This window comes from Staurois parvus, unplaced genomic scaffold, assembly GCF_062004578.1.
Source record: "Staurois parvus isolate SC_StPar_1 unplaced genomic scaffold, SC_StPar_1.0 ptg000916l, whole genome shotgun sequence".
NCBI classification, from domain to species: domain Eukaryota; kingdom Metazoa; phylum Chordata; class Amphibia; order Anura; family Ranidae; genus Staurois; species Staurois parvus.
The window spans coordinates 313,410-336,448 of NW_028318712.1; the positions used below are offsets into that span (position 1 = coordinate 313,410).

Sequence of the window (23,039 nt, forward strand, 5' to 3'; positions counted from 1 at the left end):
CTGAAATATTTAAACCTGGCATTAAGACTTCAGCACAAGTGAGCAGCACTTTGTGCTGTGGTCACCGCTTAGTTGACTTGACTATATTAATATAGGTACTACTAAAAAAAATTCTTTACAGTGAGAATGCATTAAAAAATAATGCAGCTAATAGTTTTAGCTCTCAACCTACAAAGTGTACAAACAGAGAAAAAAAACAAAATCAGATCAAAATTTGGTGTGTCCTTTCTCTTTAAGAGCTTATTCACACTATTGTACTAGGGTAACGCATGCCACAACCTCAACACATCACAATACTTTTTACACATGATGGTGTGATGCAGTGCCATTCATTCTGAATGGCACACCTATGTACCTTGTCAACAGATCAACAGATGTGTGTTGCAACACAGCTTGCAGCAGCACACTTACATAGTTGAGCTACACTCACCGACCACTTTATTAGGTACACCTTGCTAGTACCAAGAAAATATCCCCCACACCATTACACCACCACCACAAGCCTGAACCATTCATACAAGGCATGATGGATCCATGCTTTTATGTTGTTTACACCAAAGCCTGACCCTACCACCTGAATGTCACAGCAACCAGTTTGCCCATTCTCCTCTGACCTCTAAAATGAACAAGATATTTTCGTCCACACAACTGCCGTCACTGGATATTTTCTCTTTTTCGGACCATTCTCTGTAAACCCAAGAGATGGTTGTATCTTAAAATCTAGGTAGATCACTTTTTAAGTGGGTTCAAGTGTACCTGAGAAAAGTGGTGTTGTGTAAGGGTCCATTTACATTATTGCCCTGTGCTAGCAATGTGTGTTATTTGAATGGGCTGGTTATGCACCAAAAAAGGTGCATGTAGCATGTTTGGCAGCGAACCACAGTGCATGTTACATAGTTAGTCCAGTTGAAAAAAAGACACATGTGCATCTACAACCACTGGCCACATTATTAGGTACAGCTGTTCAATTGTTTGGTAAACAAATTGCTAATCAGCCAATCACATAACAGCAACTCATTGCATTTAGGCATATAGACGTGGTGAAAACGACTTGCTGAAGTTCAAACCAAGCATCAGAATGGGAAAGAAAGAGGATTTAAGTGACTTTGAACGTGGCATGGTTGTAGCTGCCAGACGGGCTGGTCCGAGTATTTCACAATCTGTTGGTCTACTGGTATTTTCACATACAACCATCTCTAGAATTTACAGAGAATGGTCCAAAAAAGGAAAATATCCAGTGGGCGGCAGTTGTGTGGATGAAAATATCTTGTTGATGTCAGAGATCTGAGGAGAATGGGCAGACTGGTTCGAGATGATAGAAAAAAACAACAGTAACTCAAATAACTACTCGTTACAACCAAGGTATGCAGAATACCATGTTTGAATGCACAACACATCGAAGCTTGAAGCAGATGGGCTACAGCAGCAGAATACCACACTGAGTGCCACTCCTGTCAGCTAAAAACAGGAAATGGTGGATACAATTTGCACAGGTTCACCAAAATTGGACTACAGAAGATTGGAAAAACATTGCCTGGTTTGATGAGTCTGAATTTCCCTAGAGAATGTTATCTGTGAAAATCCCAGTAGATTAGATTTGAAACAACCATGCCATACTCAAAATCACTTAAATTCCCTTTCTTCCCCATTCTGATGCTTGGTTTGAACTTCAGCAAGTCGTCTTCGGCAAGTCTAGTGGCTGCCATATGATTGGCTTATTAGCAATTTGTGTTACCAATCAATTGAACAGGTGTACCTAATAAAGTGGCCGGTGAGTTTATATGTGTATAATATATCACTATATAAGCTCACAAGACCTTATCCCCCTTGACTTCTTTTTTGGGGGAATGCTAAAGGAGAAGGTGTACTCAACGAAAATCACAGATATGAATCACCTGAGGGAAGGCATCATGAATGAATATGCTCAAATTGACAGAAATGTGAAGTTACTGCATCAAGTTCATGTGAATCTTGCAAAGCGCATGGAACTTTGCATCACAAATGGTGGAGATCACATTGAAGATTTTATTGATTAATATTACAATTAAATAAAATGTTATTGAAAAATGTATTGAAATTTATTGAAAATATGCATTTTGCCTATGTGTCCAGAGTTTAGGGACACCCTATATATTTTATAATATGCAATGTTTTGCCTGATTAAATGCAGTATTTACTAAGAGATGTTACACACGTAACGTATTTAGTGTTTAACTTGGCATATTAAGTCATGACTGACTAGTTAAGATATTATGAAAATCATGAATTAAAGTGTTTCTAAAGGCTGATGGTTATTTTACCTTCATGCATTCTATTACACTGCTTTTTACACAGTGGCCCTCTCTTCCCCTCGGCTGTTTGAAATTGTGCCCCCACATCCCCCCTGGGGTTCTGGTCCGCCTGCTGCCCGGTGGTATTCTATCTATCGCCTTGAAAAATGTGTATATTACATGACATTTCATTCTGTTAAGTGTCTTACCAGTTGTTTTTTAACTGTATACAAATACAATGGTTATTATTTGTAAGCCTTTCTGTTCTATAGATGCATTTCAAGGCCCTGAGGAAGCGACTCCAGTCAAGAAACATGTTGGGCAGATTGTGAACGGTGGCGCCCCCTACAGTTGGAACAAGTGGACCATTTACATCCATACTAAGTGTCCAATGCCAGAGACTATAACCCAATTGGGGGGGGACACTATGTTTTCAGTAAAATGCATCACATTTTTTAAATGAGTTATATCAATTTTAATAAGTTGTGTTAATAAATACATGTTTGTACCTATATCAGTATTGTATTCATGTGCCTAAAGTCCATATTGGTTATATTCCAAACTTTTCCTCTCTGATTTGGAACGTGGCACTTTTTACAGTTTGGTGTGACCACGGTGCAACCCGGTGGTTGCCAGTTCTCAAATACATTGTATTTACCTTAGCCCAATGTCGATACAGCAATGTGCATGAGAACAGCAACTCTCCCAGCTCTCTCCCTCCTCATTGGCTAAGACACAGCAGTGGGAGCCATTGGCTCCAATTGCTGACAATCACAGTCAGTGAGGAGGGAGTGGTGAGGGTGGGGCTGAGCCACGCTCTGTGTGTCTATGGACTCCCTCCATAATCTATGGACCACGCACCTCCCTCTTTACTTACTTGAGTCCTATCTTGATCTCTCTCTTTCCTCACAGGCTCAGAGACAGCAGCAGGAGGCACTGGCTCCTGCTGCTGACAATCAAATCCTGTGAGGAGGATTGCAGGTTGGGGTCAAGCTGCGCAGTATGTGTCAATGGATGCTTGGGAGCAAGCCTGCAGGTGTGCCACTATAGAGATTAGAAAAAACTAAAAGCACCAGTGAGGGACCCCAGAAGAAGAGGTTCCGGGCTGCTCTGTGCAATACCATTGCATACAGCAGATAAGTATACAATGTTTATTATTTAACAGAAACATACAAACAATCGATTTATGTGTATAAAAGGAATAGAACAAAACAGAATGAAAAAGGTCCCATTGGCTCATTGGTACAGAATCTGCCCATAAAAACTCTCAAGGATCCATGGAAGGTGGGGGGATAGGAGACAACTCAAAAGGTACTTAAGGGAATGCAACTGGAATGCAGATAAATTCCTCGGAGACTTGTGTCAATTTCTGATGGAAAATGTGCAAATCTGGGGTAACAGGTAGCCACATATTTATTTGATCTGCAGAAAGAGTGTAATCCTTCCATGCTTTGCAGCAGAAAAGGTATAAACCATAAGTTTAAAGGAGGGTATGCTTTGCTCTGCAAGGAATCCTGTGTCTCATCAACATAGTAAGGACCAAAAATATGTCTGCCCGGTATTGCTGAGCCACTGGGCATGTCCACCAAATGAGATAAAAAGGTCCCAACTGTCCACAACCCCATAAGCACAGAGGGGAATAACCTGATTAAAAAATGAGCCATTTTGGCAGGCACCAGGTACCAATGTGCCATAACCTGGTTATTGGCTTCCACAGCCAAAACATAAAGCAGCTGGATTTTACATTAGCCCAAATCTGAGGCCAAACTTCATTATCAAAGTCTTCTCCTAAGTCTGTTGCTCACAGTTGAGTATATACTGGGAGCTGAGATACAGAGGGGGTTGGCTCAATGATCTTTAAGTTGAATTTTGTCCAACTGGTTGGTGTTGACATTGCCACCAGGGGCGGACTGACAACTCATGGGGCCCCCCCGGGCAATAGGGGATCATGGGGCCCCTGTGTCCTTGCCCAAACTCAAAAAAGCCTATGAAAAAGGTACCAGGGGCATCTCATGGGGCCCCCTACTGACCCCGGGCCTCGGGCAGTGCCCGAGTTTAAAAATGATGTTAACGTTTACACAGGAGAAGCTCAGTAGATACTGTTTAGATTTACTGTATCTTTTATTTTGATACATTAAGGCTAGGTTCACACCTATGCAGTTTGCATTTGATCCGTTTCTGCAGTGCATTTTGGCACTTGCGGTTTTTATGCATTTTGCAATTTTTTTCTTGTTGGTAGGCAGATTTAAAACACAAAACGCATCAAAAACTCATCAAAAACGTAGCAAAAACGCACTACATGCTTTTCTGAAGCGTTTCCATTGTAGATTATAGAACCAAAAATTTAACTTTTTGCATTCAAAAAAGTCCCTGACCCTTTCCAAAAAACGCACCAGGTGAAAAAGCAGAGATGTGAACGTGTCCCATAGGAAATCACGGTAAATGGACTGTAGTGCGTGTCTGCAAAACGCAAAATGCTGAGGAAAATGCTTAGGTGTGAACCTAGGGTAAAGCAGAACCTTACCCATAACAATTTGATAACAAAGAATGTTCTTTAGCAAGGAATAATTATGCTACCAAAATTAGTGTGTGTTGTAAATTGCCTCCAGCATTGCTCTTGTCTTGCTGGAGTCTGCCATTTTGCTGAAGCCCAGAGCCCCTGAGCAGCAGTAAATCATAAAGCGGAAGTAAACCCATCGATTGAATGTTTTAAAAAAACAGTCACATCCCTGGAATGGCAATATCCCTAACTCTCAGCCAAGCTGTTCCATCAAATGTCTGGTGTCATAACTGATCACATGTGCAGATTCATGGCAGTTGCAGATCAAACAAAAGCAGCTTCCTTGGCTGTAAAGGATAGGAGGGTTTAATTCTGCTTTAAGGCTGTCAGCAGATCGGCCTCTACAGATTTGGAAGTGCCTAAAAATCTCTAAAAATGGAGTGTTCTTGCATGGCAAGACCATTTACTGTTATCTCACATATATATTCTTATTATTATAGCCAAATTTACCACCCTAACTCCTCCCACAGTTTTTACACTATATAGACAGTAATATACCAAAACGTGCGGATTGTTCCCGATTGGTGTGCTATTACTTTGTGGAACGTTTCGCTGAATGGTTCACGAAATATCAGCGTTTTTGTGGTGAAATTGGTCCCATAGGAATGAATGGCGGAATGTTCAAAACTAGAGTGGGAGCTGACAAAAGCTAGAGTGTGAGCTTCGGTGTAGGATTTATAATTTTTAAACTACAACCGTTTGAAGATGGCAACCGCCAGTGAAGTGAGCAAGTTGGAGCAGTTTTTTTTTAACCGCTCTTCTCTGCCCTTGCTGTAGAGTGAGTTGCCATAGGAACCCAGGTGTGTGAGCAGGCAGCAGAGTGACAAAAGCTAGAGTGTGAGCTGAAAAATCAGGACATGATTTCTAAACTGCCATCACTCCCTCATTTTCAAGCCCACCTACACAAATCTTATATCAAAACGTTCCGCTATCCCTGCTGCCACTAAAAATGTCCACGGCTAAGCTATAGTCCTGATAGTTCTCACAATATGACCATTTGTTTCCAACTCATGCCGCCCATTGACATTCATTGAAATTCCACTCTAGCCACCTCAAATTTGAAGGGCAATTTCTAAACTGCGACTGTGCCTTCATTTTTAATATTTCAGAGACATACTATGCATCAAAATGTAGGTCTGGGTCTTGTGATTCTCAAAATATTAAGCTCTTCAGTGTAGGATTTATAATTTTTTGTAGACTACTGATGGAGGCAAGAACACTTCACACAATTTCCCCAGAAATTGTAGCTTTTCTAGTTTTTAATGTTTCACATAACTATAGCTACATAATGGGCCAGCCTGAAGTGATCTAGCAGGACTTAATTTTATGACTAAAGTTTCACTTTAACTTTAAAGCTTGTAATACATTATATTTACCATTATATTTAAAGTACTGAACATATGATCTAATATGTGTTGTCCACATTGATAGCTTACTTATACTTCATAATACAGTGCTTTACCACAATGGAATTTTTTTTTAAAAGTTTTATAAATTGTTGATATTTTTTTAGCTTTGGACAGATTTGGGATGAGTACATTTCTGTCAAATTATTATTGATCTTTGTTGGTAAGATTACATCTCACTTCCTGCCTTTGTGATTTCCAGTGACAGCAGACAAGAAATGAGGAATCAGTCATCATCAGGACAGGAAAGCACAAACAATACTAACAACCTGACAGAGTTCTAACCCTTCCCTGTTTTACTGAAAATAGTAGCAGTCTTTGTCACCCCTGGAGAATTTTTCTTTTACTTCCTGTCCTGACTAAATGTAAGGGAAAATGTCCCCAATGGGGACAGAGACCTTAATATTCTTCCCCACTCTGTTCAAAACTTAAAGGTTTTGCTGTAATTGGGCTTTAATATGCTATTACGCTAATGCCTTCAAACCAATTATTTTTGTATGTTTTGTCATGTTGTCTGTTTTCATTTTACATAGTAGTACTGGGGTTAGCCTGGAGAAGCTAGCCAGTCATGGGCCACAATGAAATGAAATGGTTCAGAATTTTGAATTTGAATAGTATAATGAACATTTTCTTCCCGCAGATGCTGAATGCCAGTGGGAGAGAAAACAAATCCGGCTTTCAGCGGTTGCAGGAGGAAAATTGAGAAGATCGGTTCCTGCATATGCAGTCCCCCACTCCTCCTGTCCAAGTGTAAAAGAGAATGTGACAGGGAGGCTGCATGGGCCCCCTGGAGCATGGGACGGGGTTGCCATTGGGAACCTTGATGCTACACCAGTGATTGAAGGGGTGGTAAAAACACATCTCAACTACAGAGTTTACCACCTCCTAAACCGCAAAAGTAAGTGAGCCCTTACTGTCCTGAGCCCGTTATAAGGCTGCTCTCACACTGATACACTGCAGTTTACCCACATCATGGGTGCAGCGCAGTGCACCTGCAACTTTCCTGTGAGTTACCTTTGCCACAGACTTCTATTATATCTTGCGGGTGTGGTGCACTTTCAGAAAGCACACCAAAACTCCTGCATTCAGCTTGAGGTGGAGGACCACATCATAGGGTTCCGAAGGCTACATGTGGCCCCCGGGCCATGAGTTCAGCCCCATTGCTCTAAGAAAAAGGTGGTAACTTTGTTTCAGCTAAGAGTAAGAAGTTACATATACAAGTGTGTGGCTTTCAGCCTGGATCCAGCACTATGCTAGCACTCAAATGTACAGCAACAGCCATGACTGCCATTACCTTTGTCCTTAATGTACTGCTAAAGCTGAACGAATGATCCTTTAGAGCACTTACCAGAGATGACCTCAAGCAACAGCATCAATTTAAGGCCATTTCTGAAATCTTCCTCTATATTTTCAATTTGTGTGCCAGCTTTCCTCAGGTGAGAGTTGCACCAGGCTGTGAAGGTCTAAAAGAAAACAAATGAAAGAAATCAGGCAGAGTTACAATGATCCACGTGGAAAGGTTTGCAAAGCAATAAATCAGCCAGAATAAGCAAGATATAAAGACTTGATGGTTACTATTGAGAACGGAATAGTGTTTTTGTTTGGTAGGAAAAATGAATAGCAGTCAATGAAAGGTCTGTGTTGCTGAAAATTCAGAGGAATTCTGTCTGGGTTGCTAACCAATAGATTTTTGCAGCTTTTGGAGCTATTCCTCATGCTATCCAGTGTAGCAGCTGATAATTATGGAACACTAGTGTTATGTAGCTGCATAGATAAGCAGCTACAGCAGCAACTCTATATCCAGCAATACATTATCAGGGCAATAAAGCAGAGATATGTGCAGCTGCTACAAAATCGCTGCTGCACAAAAAATGTCAACTGTCCCAACCTATAACCAGCCTTAGCAGTAAGGTGCACATGGAAGGGCAACAAAATCGCTGCTACAGGGTTGCCAGTGTGACAATTCCCTAGGCAACATTCAGATTGTAAAATAGCAGCAGAATGTTTGCTGTGTTCAGAGGTGGCTAAACTTTGCCTTTGGACACTGCAACACTCTATTATATGGCCGCATAAAATTAGCCAATTAGCAGCCAGTTTGCATGCAGCCAAAACTGCAAAGAAATGCCGATCCTGGATGCAGATTAGTAACCTGCATATACACTATATGTACATAAGTACAACAATCTTGCTTTTAATATAAGAAGATTAGCATACAAATATAAATACTGACAATGCTGAACTGTTTTCTTAGGTACAAGTTTCTCAGAATTTTTATCATGTATTTTTGGCATCAAAAATAGTGTACACAAGCGATTTGATCACACATATATATTTTACACTGATACATATAGCATATGTAATATTTCAACACACACACACTAGTAGTTACTCACCTTTTTAACTCAATGTACCCCATATAATAATCCATAACCTCATTTCCAAAACTAAACTTTACCGCAACCCAACCCCCAAACCTTAATCCCTTATCCCTTTTGTAACCCAAAGTAATTTTAGAGTTAGATGCCCATACCAAATTCTGCACACTGATGCTTCAGGTAAACAATATGTAAACCCAACATTTCATATTCCTGCTGTACCATGTACTTTTATGAAAAAAAGTGTCCTGTTTTCCTTATATTGTTTCCTTTGTGTGAACTCTCTGGTGTTCCTGGCAGTCCCTCTACTTTCCTATTAAAAACTGACCGCACTAAGCAGGAGAACACAATGTGGTACATTTTCTAGCTATGCTGAGAACTCAGTGTGCTCTCCTCCAATGATCAGTCTTGTCCTGACACGCTCCCCCCCCCCCCACCCACAGTCATTCACTGGGAAGATCAATATACTGCTGTTTCTCCTCCCCTAGTTCTTATGCAGCTGAGAACAGAGGGAATGTGATCACTTATAACAAAGGGAACAAAAGGTATTTAACATGTTTTTTATATCTATGCACAAATGTTTTACCTTCCATTTTTATTTTAAACTGAATGGATTATTTTACAAGGTGAAAATTTACAATCACTTTAACTTGACTATAATGCTATGACTAATTTGTTACTTTGACAGTGATGTCTGAAAAGTAGGAAGACACACAGGTGAATATTCTTAGTTCTCTGCTACAAGCTTAATTACTGTGTTCACAACATGTGGCATTGTTCATAAGGACCTAAAAAGGCATATTGCAGTCACGTAGAATTGAACCTAACCCCAAGAGCTAACCTGAAACCTTAACATGACCTCTAAACCCAACCCGTAAAGTGGCTGTAAATCCTTATATATACAAAGTGAAGTGACTGACCTCAGGTAATACACAAAGATCACACAAACCCTCCCATGTAAGTTTTTCTCTACATCCACTCAAAGTGTTGAATGTATACAGCTTATCTGAGAGTTCAGAAAAAAGGGGTGGAGAGCTGAAGTGAGGAAAATAACTCAGTGAGTAGAGTTCTGAGATTTGATTGGAGGTCAGAGACACCCCCCCCCCTCCACATAGCTCACAGGAACAAAGCTGAAGTTGTCAATCTGCTGAAGGTCCCTTCTCTGTCACCATGTTTCTCTTGGTATTAGGAAAACTTGTCAAAAGTGATTCATGCTGATAGCAGAGGAAAGAGGCAGCAAACAGAAATGAAACTTATTGTTCTTGAGACAAATACACACTATAGAGGAATATGCTTTGTTCATATTTTATGTCTGAGGTTTACAACCACTTTAACTCTAACCTAAATTGTACCCAAAACCCATCCTCTAAACCTAATCCTCAAGCTATCCCCAAACAATTATTATAAGTTATAGGCAGAATGCTATCAACAACAATAAAAAAAAATGTAAAGTAAATCTATACTAGTGCCAATAGCACTATTGTTCCAAAATATTTTATGCCTAGCCAAATATATTCTATTATGTCTATTATGAGAAGACTATCCTTGATCTTGTCTTCTCCAACCGCTGCGCTCCCCACAACCTCACTAACACCCCCTTCCCTCTCTCTGACCACAACCTGATTACCTTCTCTATCTCCTCATCCTCCAACGCCTACCCCTCCAAATGTCACACTACTACCAGCCGTAACCACCGCAACCTTAACCCTGCCTCCCTCCACTCCGCAGCTGATCAACTCCATGACCGCATCCTCCCCCTGTCCTGCCCCGACTTGGCTATGACCGCCTACAACAATGCGCTGTCAACAGCCCTTGACTCACTAGCGCCTTTAACCACACGCAACATCAGACCCCGACCGCTCCAGCCCTGGCAGACTGATCACACCAAAACCCTCAAACGACACAGTCGTGCCCTGGAGCGACTATGGCGCAAAACCAAATCCCAACAAGCCTTCACCCGATACAAATCTGCCTTCCACACCTACACCTCCTCCCTCCATACTGCCAAACAAGCCTACTTCCTGACCCTCATCAAGGCCCTCTCCTCCAATCCTCGCTGACTCTTCTCCACCTTCAACTCTCTACTCTCGCCACCCCCACCTCCACCCAGCACCTCACTCACTGCCCTTGAGATTGCCAGTCACTTCAAAAACAAGATTGACACAATTCGCAAGGACATTGCCGCAACTCACACGCCTTCTCAACCCGTCCCCTCTCACACAGCTACCCCCTCATCCCCCCTCCCCCTCGACATAACCCACAGGGACTTCGTCGCTGCTCAAACTCCCTCCAATCCCCTTCCCCCTCACTCAGCTATCCCCTCTACACCCCTCTCCCACGGCCCCACCACTGCTCTGACCTCCTCCCCCACCCCACCCTACATTCCTCATACTGAAGCTCCCCCAACACTCCGCACCTTTGACCTTACTACCATTGAAGAAGTCTCCAAGATCCTCTCTGATGCCTGCCTCACCACCTGCCCCCTCGACCCTATCCCCTCACAACTCCTACAACCTCCCTCCCCCTCCATCCTACGCTCCCTCGCCCACATCTTCAATCTCTCCCTCTCCTCCGGCACTTTCCCTTCCCCTCTGAAACATGCACACATCACCCCCATACTTAAAAAGCCCTCCCTGGACCCAATGACCCGAACAACCTCAGACCCATCTCCCTGCTCCCATTTACATCTAAACTCCTCGAGTGCCTAGTCTACGCCCACCTATGCTCTCACCTCAACGAAAACCTCCTCGATCCCCTACAGTCCGGCTTCCGTCCCCTACACTCCACCGAAACTGCCTTACTCAAACTCTCCAACGACCTGCTAACCGCCAAAGCTAATGGCCACTATTCAGTGCTCCTACTCCTTGACCTCTCTGTGGCCTTTGACACAGTCGACCACCCCCTCCTCCTCAAAAAACTACACTCCCTCGGCCTCAGAGATTCTGCTCTCTCCTGGCTCTCATCCTACCTGTCACAATGCTCTTTCAGCATTACCTATAATGCCACCACCTCCCTCTCACTCCCCCTCTCTGTTGGGGTCCCTCAAGGCTCTGTCCTCGGGCCCCTTCTCTTCTCCATCTACACCTCCTCCCTTGGCCAACTCATACACTCTCACGGCTTCAACTACCACCTCTATGCCGACGACACACAAATCTATCTCTCAACCCCCCACCTCACCCCCTCGGTCTCCGCCCGAATCACACACCTGTTGAGCGACATATCAGACTGGATGTCGCTCCACTTCCTTAAACTGAACCTCTCCAAAACCGAGTTTCTTGTCTTCCCTCCAGCCCGGACACCACCCCCCATTGACTTCTCCATCATGTCCAACAACGCCACCATCAAACCCGCCCCGCAGGCCAGAGTACTTGGTGTCATTTTGGACTCCAACCTATCCTTCCAGCCCCAAGTCCACTCTTTAACAAACTCGTGTAGACTCCACCTCCGCAACATCGCCAAAATCCGCACGTTCCTAACTCCAGAAACCACTAAACAGCTCATCCACTCCCTCATCATATCACGACTCGACTACTGCAACTCCCTCCTCACTGGCCTGCCTCGCCGCTGGCTATCCCCGCTTCAGTCCATCCTGAATACGGCTGCCAGACTCATTCACCTTTCCAACCGCTCTGTTTCCGCCACCCCCCTCTGCCAATCCCTCCACTGGCTTCCGATTGCGCAACGGATCAAATTCAAAATCCTAATGCTGACGTACAAAGCCGTCCACCATACTGCCCCGAACTACATCACTGACCTAATATCCAAGTACCGCCCAGCACGCACACTCCGCTCCTCACAAGACCTCCTTCTCTCTAGTTCCCTGGTCTCCTCCTCCCATGCCCGCCTCCAGGACTTCTCCAGGGTGTCACCCATCCTCTGGAACTCCCTGCCCCAACCCATCAGATTATCACCTACTCTCCTCTCCTTTAGGCGCACCCTGAAAACCCATCTCTTCAGGGAAGCCTACCCCGCCCCCTGCTAACTTGCCGACCTCCTCCACTCTTCCTACCACTCCATCCCCCACAGCTATCTCCTCCTGTGCCACCATCCCCTCCCTCCTAGATTGTAAGCTCGAAAGAGCAGGGCCCTCGATCCCCTCATGTTTTGCATTGTATTGGTATTGTTCTGTCACATGTTCTGTTCCCCTCTGTAATGTACAGCGCTGAGCGAACTATTGGCGCTTTATAAATACTGTATAATAATAATAATACTCTCTGAATGCAAGTAATTGGCTTTTTCATATACTGCTTTTATCACTGCTACACTTTGCATTCGCTTTAGTAACTTGGCTCACTAACAGACCTGCTTGATATTTAAAGAGGAAATGACTGCGAGATCGTTATGTCAGGTATATGTTTATTAAGTCATTTAGATGGTGTGTTGTGGGATTAGAGATTTTGGCAGTTGTCTTATGCATGTAGACTAGATGAATGATAGACCAGAGATGTCTAGCAACTGATCATGTGTCAATATTAAATCTGTTATTTTCTAGAGAAATGACATTGGGGATCCAGTCAGTCATAACTGAAAGCACATCTAACTCCATAAACCCTGTTACAATATACTGGTATGGCACAATTTTGGTATTTGGGGACTATGGTTAAAATTTTGGAAGATTGTTAATTCATTGCAAAGCAATAGTTAAGCAAAACATCTGTTAGCTTCCTCATCACTTGGGGTTTTACTAATGTCATGTTTTATAGTTGTGTCAAGTCTAGGTCCAGCTTGGTGCTTAAAAATCTTTCAAGCAGATTTCCTTCTCTGAGGTGTCTGGTCAACTAGACAAATCTGTCAGCTTCCTAGAAAGCTATTTATAGGGTAATGGTATCCTGGAGAGTCCCAAAGAGGGTTTATGGGATGTACACTGTACATCATCTTGGAATGAGGGAGCTTGGCGATTCCATGCCAAGTGAATGGACAGGTGGGAGATCCAATTACTGTCTGCAATGCGGTGGGGTAACATCTTCCTGAAGTTTTAACAGTAGTGATGCTCTATTTAGGATGCTGCATACCACATGACACCTTTTCTTCAGCCTGTTACTGACAATATATACATTTGAAGCACTTTAATTCACCTCAGTGCCCATTTCACTGTGAAATATTAACATAAGTTGTGAGACTATTAAATCAATAATAAATATGGAAGGTACGAATTTGTATTTCTGTCATTTTAAAAACAAAATGTACAAAGTTAAGTTTTTGTCAACTTTGTCTTTACAGTACCTTTAGAGCATCATCATTGTAACTGAAATGTAATTATATAGAATTGATTAACACATTATCCTGGATTACCCTCTGAACTGGATTAATGCAATGGGGACCAGGCCTTAGCCACAGCCTCTTAAACATGGGCTAAACTATATAAAATCACAACCATGCATTTTGAATTAAAATGTCCAAGGCACTTTGATAGTCATAACCAGATCACCAAAGTTAACTTTATTGTCTAATAATGTAGGCATTCATATTCAGGGTTGTTACGTGAAACCTGTCACGAAAGAAATATGGGACCTGACCTATGACATATACTTCTTCCATGTCAGAGACCCACCAAGTAGTAGTTGAAAGAAAAAAGGTTTTAGAGCTTGCATCTTTAAAGACAAGTCAGCAAATGTAGCTCCTATATTTATATCCGGACAGGTTTTTTTAAGGTTCTAATTAACATTCCACCAACATCAATCCCAAACATGTTAATTGTCCACATAGTATATTTAAAAAAACTGGCCATTAAATTATGTCTACAGCCTGTAATATCTACTTTATTTAAATAATTTATTAAAATTATTCAGATCTAAGTTTACATAAAAATAAAGCTTACTAACTGGAAAATTATATTTTTATATGCACATAGGTTTTGGTAATGTAGAAAGGCAGCACAGACTCTACATATGGAGATGGCTCAGCAGAGGCAGAAAGGTGTCAGCTCACCGATATAAAACTATATGAACCAAAGACCTATTTATTTTTTATTTCAAGTTAAATTATTTTTCCTGTAAATGTCCAACCAGCATAAAAATATTGTGTGTCAGGGGAGCACTGTCATATGTTCATGGTATGCCAAAGTGAAAAAATTTATACAGGCAATAATATTAAAACAAATTATTTCAAATATTTCAAAACTGACAATGCTATATAGAAGTAGTTAGGGAAATATATTCACTTTCATCTATCAACAACCTTTTTTTTATATTCTCCCACATTCCCATAGCATTTGTTCTGCCTGTGCCCTGCTCCTGGGCCACCATGTTTAAAAATTACATAATTGATAGCCAGTTTTCTCTTCCTTGTCCTCTGTGCTGTCCCACTAAAGACCATTTTGATCCAGGTCTAGTGCTTTTTGTTGCTCCTGCAGACATTTCCTGTCGACATGCACTGTCTGCAGCAGCATCTGCATATCGCTAGACCACATTCCTGACAGTGACAACAGTGAACCATGCCTGCACAATGTGTGTTGGCACAGGTGCATGTGGTTTCCACCAGGGGTACATGCAATGGGGTGACAACACAGGAGCACAATTGGGAACAATATGCCATCCCAGGATATGCTGAACAAGAACAACACATCATGGGATATTCTGAACAAGAACATGTTTGCCAATGTAATCAGTTGTCACAATAATTAAAAGCTGCAACTTTGTGTTGAAGCAAATGTTAAAGCATTTTAGTTCTGCAGTCAGTTTAGATTTACTGGCAGTTGTACTTTAAAGGCATAGTTCACATTTACCAAAAAACTGCCAGCAAAGGTAAGGGGTCCTGTGGATAAAAACAAATTGTGCTAATGCAGCAGATCTGAGCTAAGTGATTGACAGTTCGCTTCTGTGATGGTGGGGGTGAACAGTAAGAGCTAGGAGTCTTTTATCAATAAGGCAGGACTAGATGATGCTATCTATGGGGATTTTTTAGTCAGGCTTCAGGAGGTATGCAAATGGACTACACCTGTCCGTTTTGGTCAGAGTTGCACATGTACTTTAAATCTACAGGCACCCCTTCCCTGCATAGGCAGTTTTTCTGTAAAGGTGAACTATGCCAAGTTGCCTGAATGTCTCTGACTTTACTACTTTGAAATACTGACATGAAACAAACAGGTAAAACATGAGAACCAGAATGAACCTTAAAGATCCTAAATGTTTTATTCTTTTAAACCAGTGATTTAGAAAGTAAATCATTTTTAAATGTTTTCAACTTGGAATTTTTTTTAGGTTTGGATAAAGTAACAATTTTTTTTTCTTTGGGGAGATATACTTTCACTTCCTATCCTGGAGACAAATGACAAATTTCTTAGGATTAATAATGAACTCAAGTCCATGGATCCAGCTACACAGACAGCACTTTAGCCACCCTCTCTATTCAAGTTCTTTCCCTCCCTCCCACCTTCCTTCAACTCTTTTTTTTTATCTCCCTGATGCCTTTTGTCTTTTGATTTACTGTATGTTACTCATCTAACATGCACTTGCTCCATTTTAGCATTGGAGTAGATTGATTCTCCTTGTTACCATCTGACCACATTCGTGCTAGGACCCATTTATAATATTCTCATATTGTGAAGATGTAATGTCTATTCTGTGATCCCTGCATATTTTTAAGGGCCCTGTACTCTTTTTGGCCAATGTGTTGTGCCTTGGACAATGTATTGTGCCTTTTTACTGTGTGCTTTTTTCAAAAACTTTTAAAAATAGAAGACACAACTAAACTGAGTGAAAATGTCTTCAAAGTCTTAAGAAATCCCCTCTTAGACAGCTGTCCCCAGAACAGGTGTCTCCATAAAAAGATTTCCTTTCCATTTCTGTTCCAATGGTAACTGTAAAATTTGGATTTCTTATAACTTTCTAGCCTAATGTGTTAATGCAATCTAAGAAACATTGCCAAGCACCAAAGTCAGAGCATTCACTCTGCTTGCATCTGAGTTCCTTTGCAGCCACATTTTAGAGACCTCCCCATGTGTCAAGTGGGTGGGTCCACTTATTTCAATCTCTATTTTACAACCTCTAGTGTATCACGAGTCATCAAACTAAGAGGGGTAGACTGGTGCCGTGCAGCTATGTCCAAAAATTAAAACTCCAAGTTGGAGGGGTCATGCTCTCTTTAGTTTTGACTAGAGTATACATAATTAACTAATCATTCCATCCAAAAGTTATGTTTGCTGACCTTGGAATCCAAGTGCAAAGATCTTATTTCTGGAGTCGAAGAGAGGAGCCCTAGTCTGTAAATGCAAGCTTTAGTTTCAAAGCAGAACTACAGCCAAAAATAAAATAAAAAAAGATAACCCATGAAATAACAAATCCACCTTTTGCTTCAATATTCATTTTTAACTAAGAGATTTCACCCACAGTACTTTTTTCTGGTGCTAGATGTTCTCAGTATGATGGCCAGCATCATTCAACCCAATTCCTCTGAGCCCAGATCTTTCTGGACCTACCCCAGCCTGTGACTGGAAAGTGAAAGGAGAAGCAGCACAGTGATGATTTAATCACTACCTCACTCTTTTTTCTCCTTCTAGCAGCATGCGTATGGTCAACACATGGACTAGTGTTGCTTCTTACTCTTACACTTCAGCTCTGCTGTACAGAGACCGCAAGAGGCTGATATCAAGTCAAATTTTGGTAATTATATGGCCTGTATTTAAAATATTTATATTTAGTGACATTTTAATTATTACAGAGCTGCATTAATTTGTATCTGTTATATTTGCCTAGAGTTCACCTTTAATGCTAAAACTCCCCTTAGAACTAAACATGCAACCCCTAAACTTAGCTTTCTTAACCCCTAAGACTTACAAGCCGACCCTAATGCTCTGTTTAATTGGGCAACTTTGTGGCAAATGAGGTTTAATGTTGATAAATGTAAGGTTATGCACTTGGGGGCTAAGAATATGCATGCCTCATACATACTAGGGGGAGTACAACTGGGGGAATCAATGGTGGAGAAGGATCTGGGAGTTCACAAGCTTAATAATGGCATGCAATGCCAAGCTGCAGTTTCTAAAGCGAGCAAAATCCTCTCTTGTATTAAAAGAGGTATAGACTCCACAGAGAGAGAGATCATATTACCCCTGTACAAATCATTAGTAAGACCTCATCTGGAATATGCAGTTCAGTTTTGGGCACCAATTCACAAAAATAACATTTGGGAACTGGAGAAAGTACAGAGAAGGTCAACCAAACTGATAAGAGGCATGGAGGAGCTCAGCTATGAGGAAAGATTAGAGGAACTGAATTTATTCTCTCTTGAGAAGAGGAGATAAGGGGGGATATGATCAACATGTATAAATACATCAGTGGTTCATATAGTGAAACCGATGTAGAGCTATTCACCCTGAGGTCATCACAGAGGACAAGGGGGCACGCTTTACGTCTGGAGGAAAATAGTGAGAGCTGTGAAAATGTGGAATAGACTCCCTCAAGAGTTGGTTCTGGTTAGCTCAGTGGATTGGTTTAAAAATGGCCTGGATTCTTTCTTAGATACACAGAATATAACTGGATACTAACATTTATAGGCAAAGTTAATCCTGGGAACATCCGATTGCCTCTCGAGGGATCAGGAAGATATTTTTTCCCCTGCAGGAGAAAATTGGATCATGCTTTGCTGGGTTTTTTTGCCTTCCTCTGGATCAACTGTGGGTGTAGAATTTCAACTTTTTTTTTAATGGTTGAACAGGATGGACTTTTGTCTTTTTTCAGACTGACATACTATGTAATTATGTGACATGCTAACAGTGATCATCAGCAACAAAAGCTAGATATGTACAGTCCTAACCATGGCAGCACCAACGTGTTTATAACAAACAAAATTTTCACACATTTTCGGATTTTTGCTTAGTTCATCTGGGGCATAACACACTGTATTCGATCAGATAGCTCTTATTTCAAACACTGAAAAATTGGGCCTATTTTCTTTTATCCTTAAATTGGCATTTGCCATTCTTCTGTTTGAATTAACATCTCAGTTAAAGTGGTATTAATCTCTCTTCTAAACTCTGATTTTAAATTACTAGCTAGTGTAGTGGCCAATAGACCTAGCAAGGTTATGTAGAAATTGGTGCACCCTGACCAATCGGAGTTTATACCAACACGATCAACTGCCATCAACATATGCAGACTTTTCTTGAACCAGCAACTACCCTCAGATAATGTGGGAGATAGGGTCATTCTATCATTGGATACCACCAAAGCTTTTGATAGTGTGGATTGGCCCTATTTTTGAAAGGTACTGGACCTCTTTAGTTTGGGTGCTAGATTTATAGGCTGGGTAAAACTATTATACTCTGCACCCTGACCCTTATTAAAATGATTTGGGCCCCACAACTGCTCTATGTAATGCATAACTCTTCAATATGGATTACCCAGAAATGGTTTAAAACTATAGACTCCCTTTTTAGGGCATTAATATGGAGGGGTAAGAATCGAAGAATTTGCTTACCCATTTTGCAATTGCAAAATGGAGGCCTGTCTATTCCCTCAGTGAGACTATATTTCCTGGCAGCTCAGCTTCAGCATTTTTCCGGCTGGGGTGCTTTTAACATACAAGACCCTATACAGGTCATACTTTTGTCTAGGGCAGATAAATATTCATTAATGGCTCAAATGGAAGCAGGGACATTTTGGGATGACTCCCAATATCCTAACTTAGTTCTTATGCTTAAAGTCTGTGAGGAATGAAGAGGATTATGAGATATGAGGGAAGGACTAGCTACTTGCCCCTGTGGGAGAGGGGACAGTTATATGTTGAAAGGTTTTGAAGGATGGTATGCCAAGAGCATTTTCTTTCTCCATCAGTTATACATAATCAATTAAAATCATTCCAAGACATACAGAGGGAATTTGGTCTTCCACCCCAGAGGTTCTATCAGTTTCTTCATCTTAGGCACGTCCTACCTGTACAAGATAGATGGACTAATCTTAATCAAGTGTTCGCTCCGCTCATAGATCAGTTAGCTTCTTCCAACAACAAGCGGGGACTTATCTCATCTCTATATCAATTACTACTGCACAATTCCCTTGAAAATATTCAGCTAAATGGTAGGTTAGGGTGGACTAAGGATATTGAGTCTCTTGATGGGGAGATTTGGCAGGCTATTCTGGAGCAGGTTACACTGGTGTCCCTTTCACATTCCCAAAGGTTGTCCCAGCTATTTATTATACACAGAGTGTACCGAACACCACATAAGCTACACCAATGGCATCATAGGGAGATTCCAGAATGATCTAGATGTGGAGGTTGCACTGCAGACCTCCTCCACATGCTCTGGAAATGCCCAAAACTAGTTAGATATTGGCGTGATATAATTGATATCATTAATCAAACATTTCAGACACAACTACATAATGATCTACTAACTTGCATACTCCGATTCCTGGGTGAGGAGCTTTTTACTCCCCATACCCAGACTTCTATCTCCAGACTATTATTTATAGCCCGCAAATGTATTTTACTGAAATGGATCTCCCCTTCTCCTCTAACTTTTGTGCTTTGGAGAGAACAGGTTAATATTAACCTGCTCAAGGAGTGACAAATCTTGCTGCAGTGAGGTACTCCTCACCAATTCAATCAGCTTTGGGACCCCTGGCTGCAAGTACCAGGGTTTGCCCCTCTGTCCCTACTATCCTTAGGTATTTTCCAATGTTAAAATTGATAAGAGGAGCTGAGATACATTGAAGGGCGAGGTTCAGACAGCGGGTCAATATATAGTATCAGAAATAACAAGGTTCATGTCTGTTAAATTATTTATTTTGATGGAGCTGGCGGCAATATGTGGTTTCTTCATTGCGCTCATAGGCTCTACTTGAATTCATAGACATATCGTAAGTTTGAAGGATGTGGTGATGATTTCCCAAAGTTTTATTTTTTATTGTTTTAAGGCTATACTGGTTCTATCCCTGTTCTCACACACCGTGCTAGACATATGACATGCTGGTACTGTGAAATCTTATGTTTGCTACTGCATATCATGATCTGTTTGGAGTTTTGTACTGTATTTTTTTCTTACTGGATTTTTGTAAATTTGGAGAATTTTAATAAAAACTTATTGGAAAAAAAATGTGTTATTAAACCCAAAGCAAAAGCAAACATTTATTATATTGCACAATTATAGTGTGTGTCAATCCACTCTGTCACAAACCTCTAGATATACAAAGTGTATAAAATAAAATATAAATGAATATACTTGTGTACCCACATAATCTTGGATGATCTGCTAAATACTAAAGTTTTTTCACATAACCCTCTATAAGCATATTAATCAAAATAGTGTAGTGCAGCCAAACAATAAACAACTCATATACAAATCAATCATAAGATAAAAAGCGCTGTGTAAATTGACGGTGCTATATAATTACCTGCAATAAATAAAGTGTCTTAAATCCAAAAGCAAACTTCATTAATGTCCAAAAATTCAATCAACAGATAGTGCTTGTTATCGGTCTTTTTAACATAACACCAATGTGTTAACCACCTTCACTAAAAAAATTGACCGCTCACCTACTGAGCATGACCCCTGAACTGACAGTAAGTCAAAAATGCTTTCCCTTTAAGGACATAAACTCTCAATCAAAATGCTACTCTTCTCCATTTTCTTCCAGCTCAGCGATGCAGAAATATTCATGCAAGAATAAAGAGACAGCCCACCCCCCCATACATGTTATGTCCAGGGCGGGACTTCCTCAGTAGGTGTGGAGCCGACGCCGAAAGTCGGGGAAAGTATTTTAGCAGTGAGTTCCAGCATTGGCTCCATGCCTACTGAGGGAGTCCTTCACGGGACGTAACGTGTTTAGGGGGTGGAGCTACACCCATGACGTCATCTCTCAGCCATCTTACCGAGTATTGGTAACATCAATACATGCTTTTATCCGTGATGTGCTGTATCTTGTAAGTGTCATCCCAGTTTTTAGCAGTATTAATTTATAAAATGGGCTGTCTCTTTATTCTTGCATGAATGTTTCTGCAACGCTGGGCTGTAAGAGAACGGAAAAGAGCAACATTTGAATTGAGAATTTATACCCTTAAAGGGAAAGTGCTTTTGACCTACTGTTAGTTCAGGGGTCATTCTCTGGAGGTGAGAGGCCAATTTTTTGGGTGGAGTTGGTTAATGCATGGTTGTTATGTTAAGAAGACCAGTAACAAGCACTATCTGGGGGGTTTTGGGACATTTATGAAGCTTGTATTTGGATTTGTGAACACTTTATCTTATGATTTATTTATTATATTGCAGCTTACTAATTGTTAGAAGTGATGGTTGCATTCGTTTTCTTTTTTAGACTTTCTTTCCTTTGTTTTCACCTGGTGATCCAGCCAGTAAACCTGTTGTTCTTCAACAGTACAAGCTCTTCTGCAAAGGTATCAGTTAGAGCAGCCTTTCGCAACCTTTTTACCTTATAGGAACTCCTGAAATAATTTTTAGGTCTCCGATAAACCCCTGGTAAAACAAATTTATTGGATATCAGTGAGTAAAACATCTCTTATATTTATGGACAGTGGAAAGAATGCTATCCTTACAGTGCTGGCCATAAGGCCACCCATGAGATAGCTAAAGAGATCATCGGTGTCCTGCAGCTGGCTTGACAAGTGGCAGGCACCATTAAATGGGAGGTCAATCAGGGAGAGCTAAAGGAACCCTTAGCATCCTTTGAAGGCTTGGGAATTAGAGTGTTGCAACATGATGTAAAACATTTATTCCTAAAGAGAAAACCTGTTGCTGTAACTGCAGTGTAAGCTAGAGTTTGACTTAAGTTTGTTAGCGAACCCAAATCTGCTAGTACATCTAATACTCCCCTCCCCTAGACTGACAATGCTCCTATACAAAGGTGCCCCTGTGCTCCTTCATCTAGAGTGGCGGCACACAAACACAGCAGGTGTGTTACCTGCCAGATCACAGGAAAATGCATTAAAAAGAAAACTAATTCAGTCACCATATCTAATGATTGGCAAGCTACAATATATAACATTTTTGGATTGATGATTGGAGTATTGGATGATTTAGTGCATCAGTTACTTGACAACTACGAGGGGAAAACTTTAATAATGGAAGCAACATGCTAGCATGCTATACAAGTCAATATTAACTGTTGGTATTGGTTTTAAATGACCTTTTGAATTTGATTGGCTGTTCTGTGAAAATGCAGACAGTTCATCTTCTAACAGATAAGGTCCTATATTACTACAGACAGGCATACCACAATTATTTTTCCAATGATGAAATCAGTTGGGTAGAAAAAAAATCCATGCAAGGTGTTCTCAGCTAACTATCCTTTCTAAAGCCTAAAATCTATCTTCCTATCTGTATTCCAACCTATATCCTAATTAAGCCGTTTAAAATATCCATATGACCTCATGCCCCTATCTTTCTCCCTTCCCTACCCCTCCTCTACAGAGGAGGAATCTGGAGCTAATTTAGACATTACCTTTAAAGGATCCACGGTCCAGAATAGCAGCTGTT

The 23,039-nt window shown here is 41.1% G+C and overlaps 1 protein-coding gene across 1 annotated transcript in view; it reads right to left on the reverse strand.

Moving 5' to 3' along the window:
* ACTN3 (actinin alpha 3) overlaps window positions 1-23,039 on the reverse strand; it is an 89,021-nt gene that overhangs the window by 27,510 nt on the left and 38,472 nt on the right. The window contains exon 2 of the mRNA XM_089656546.1: window positions 7,585-7,699. Coding sequence (XP_089512672.1) covers window positions 7,585-7,699 — 115 coding nt within the window. The remainder of the gene's footprint in view (window positions 1-7,584; window positions 7,700-23,039) is intronic.